Source organism: Gekko japonicus, unplaced genomic scaffold (assembly GCF_001447785.1).
Source record: "Gekko japonicus isolate JY-2015 unplaced genomic scaffold, Gekko_japonicus_V1.1 scaffold6625, whole genome shotgun sequence".
NCBI classification, from domain to species: domain Eukaryota; kingdom Metazoa; phylum Chordata; class Lepidosauria; order Squamata; family Gekkonidae; genus Gekko; species Gekko japonicus.
Window position 1 is genome coordinate 21,358 of NW_015171705.1, and position 1,157 is coordinate 22,514.

A 1,157-nucleotide genomic window follows, 5' to 3' on the forward strand; every position below is an offset into this window, starting at 1 on the left:
CGGTATACTTGTATCTGAGATGATGCACTCCATCTAAATCGAATCTTTGCAGCAAAAAGTGTAGATGCGACGACTTTGAGGTTTCTCCGTTTTTCCAGAGTTTCTGCTGATAGATCTGGAAGAACTTGTACCTTTTTTCCTTTATATTTCAAAGAGCCGTGGATTCTGGCTTCCTTTAATATTTTATCTCGTGTTCTTGGGTGCAAGAATTGGGCCAAGATGTCCCGAGGTCGTCCTTTTCTAATTGATGCCAGTGGACCCAATCTGTATGCTTTTGTAATAACCGGTGCAACACCGTCCTCCAAATCCAGGGCCGAGGAAAGCCACGATGACATGAAGCTCAAGAGGTTTGTTCTTTCTTCTTCGCCCTCCTCTATCCCTCGAAACTTGAGGTTGTACTGGCGCCAGCGGTTTTCCAGTGTTGTCAGCCTGATAGTTGTTAATTTTTCTGATGCTCTTAAGGCTTTTACTTCTTCTTGCAGACTTAATACAGCTTCAGCCGTTGTTTCAGCTATCCGTGCTGTGTCTTGCAGGTCTGTAGTTAGCTCCGCTAGGTGTGTTTGCATAGGTTTCATCAGATCAGTGACCATAGAAGACAGAGATTTTAATAAATCTTCCTTTAGTTCTTTCAAGTCATTTTTAGTTAGTGGGTCCAAGGCGTCTGAATTATTCTGTGAGTCGTTCTTTCCTCCGGTCGCCATTTTGTCTTCTATCTCTGTAGCGTTTTTTCTATTAGGTGTTGTAGAGTTTTGCTGGAAAAAAGTCTGTACAGACGAGGTTGGAGATGATTTCTGAGTCGGCTTTGTTTTCGTCTGCTTTCCCATCTCTTTTTTTCCAGTTTTTTTCATGTGTAAGTGATTTTTATTCGGTATGAGGAGAGGAGGCTAGAGGAGCAGCTCTAAGACGCGTCCGCCATTGCTCGCGTCGCTCCGCCCCCCCAACAATAAACTTTTTAACACAAATTGTGTCACTGATTCATATGTATTTCCCATGTACTAACATACACAGTTCTGAAAAGCAAACTGTTTCTTTGAATCAGAATGATCTACCAACAGAGGGCAGCAAAGTCTTATGACATTTGTTCATTTACAATATTTAATGGAGCCAGAAATATCACCCCTATGCAAAGATCCCTTACCTCAGCATAGCTGTAACTC

The 1,157-nt window shown here is 42.3% G+C and overlaps 1 protein-coding gene across 1 annotated transcript in view; it reads right to left on the minus strand.

Annotated features, from left to right (window-relative positions):
• LOC107117862 (protein enabled homolog) overlaps positions 1-848 on the minus strand; it is a 21,049-nt gene extending 20,201 nt beyond the window's left edge. The window contains exon 1 of the mRNA XM_015420025.1: positions 9-848. Within this exon, the coding sequence (XP_015275511.1) occupies positions 9-848 (840 nt within the window). The remainder of the gene's footprint in view (positions 1-8) is intronic.
• Between the last annotated feature and the right edge of the window lie 309 nt (positions 849-1,157).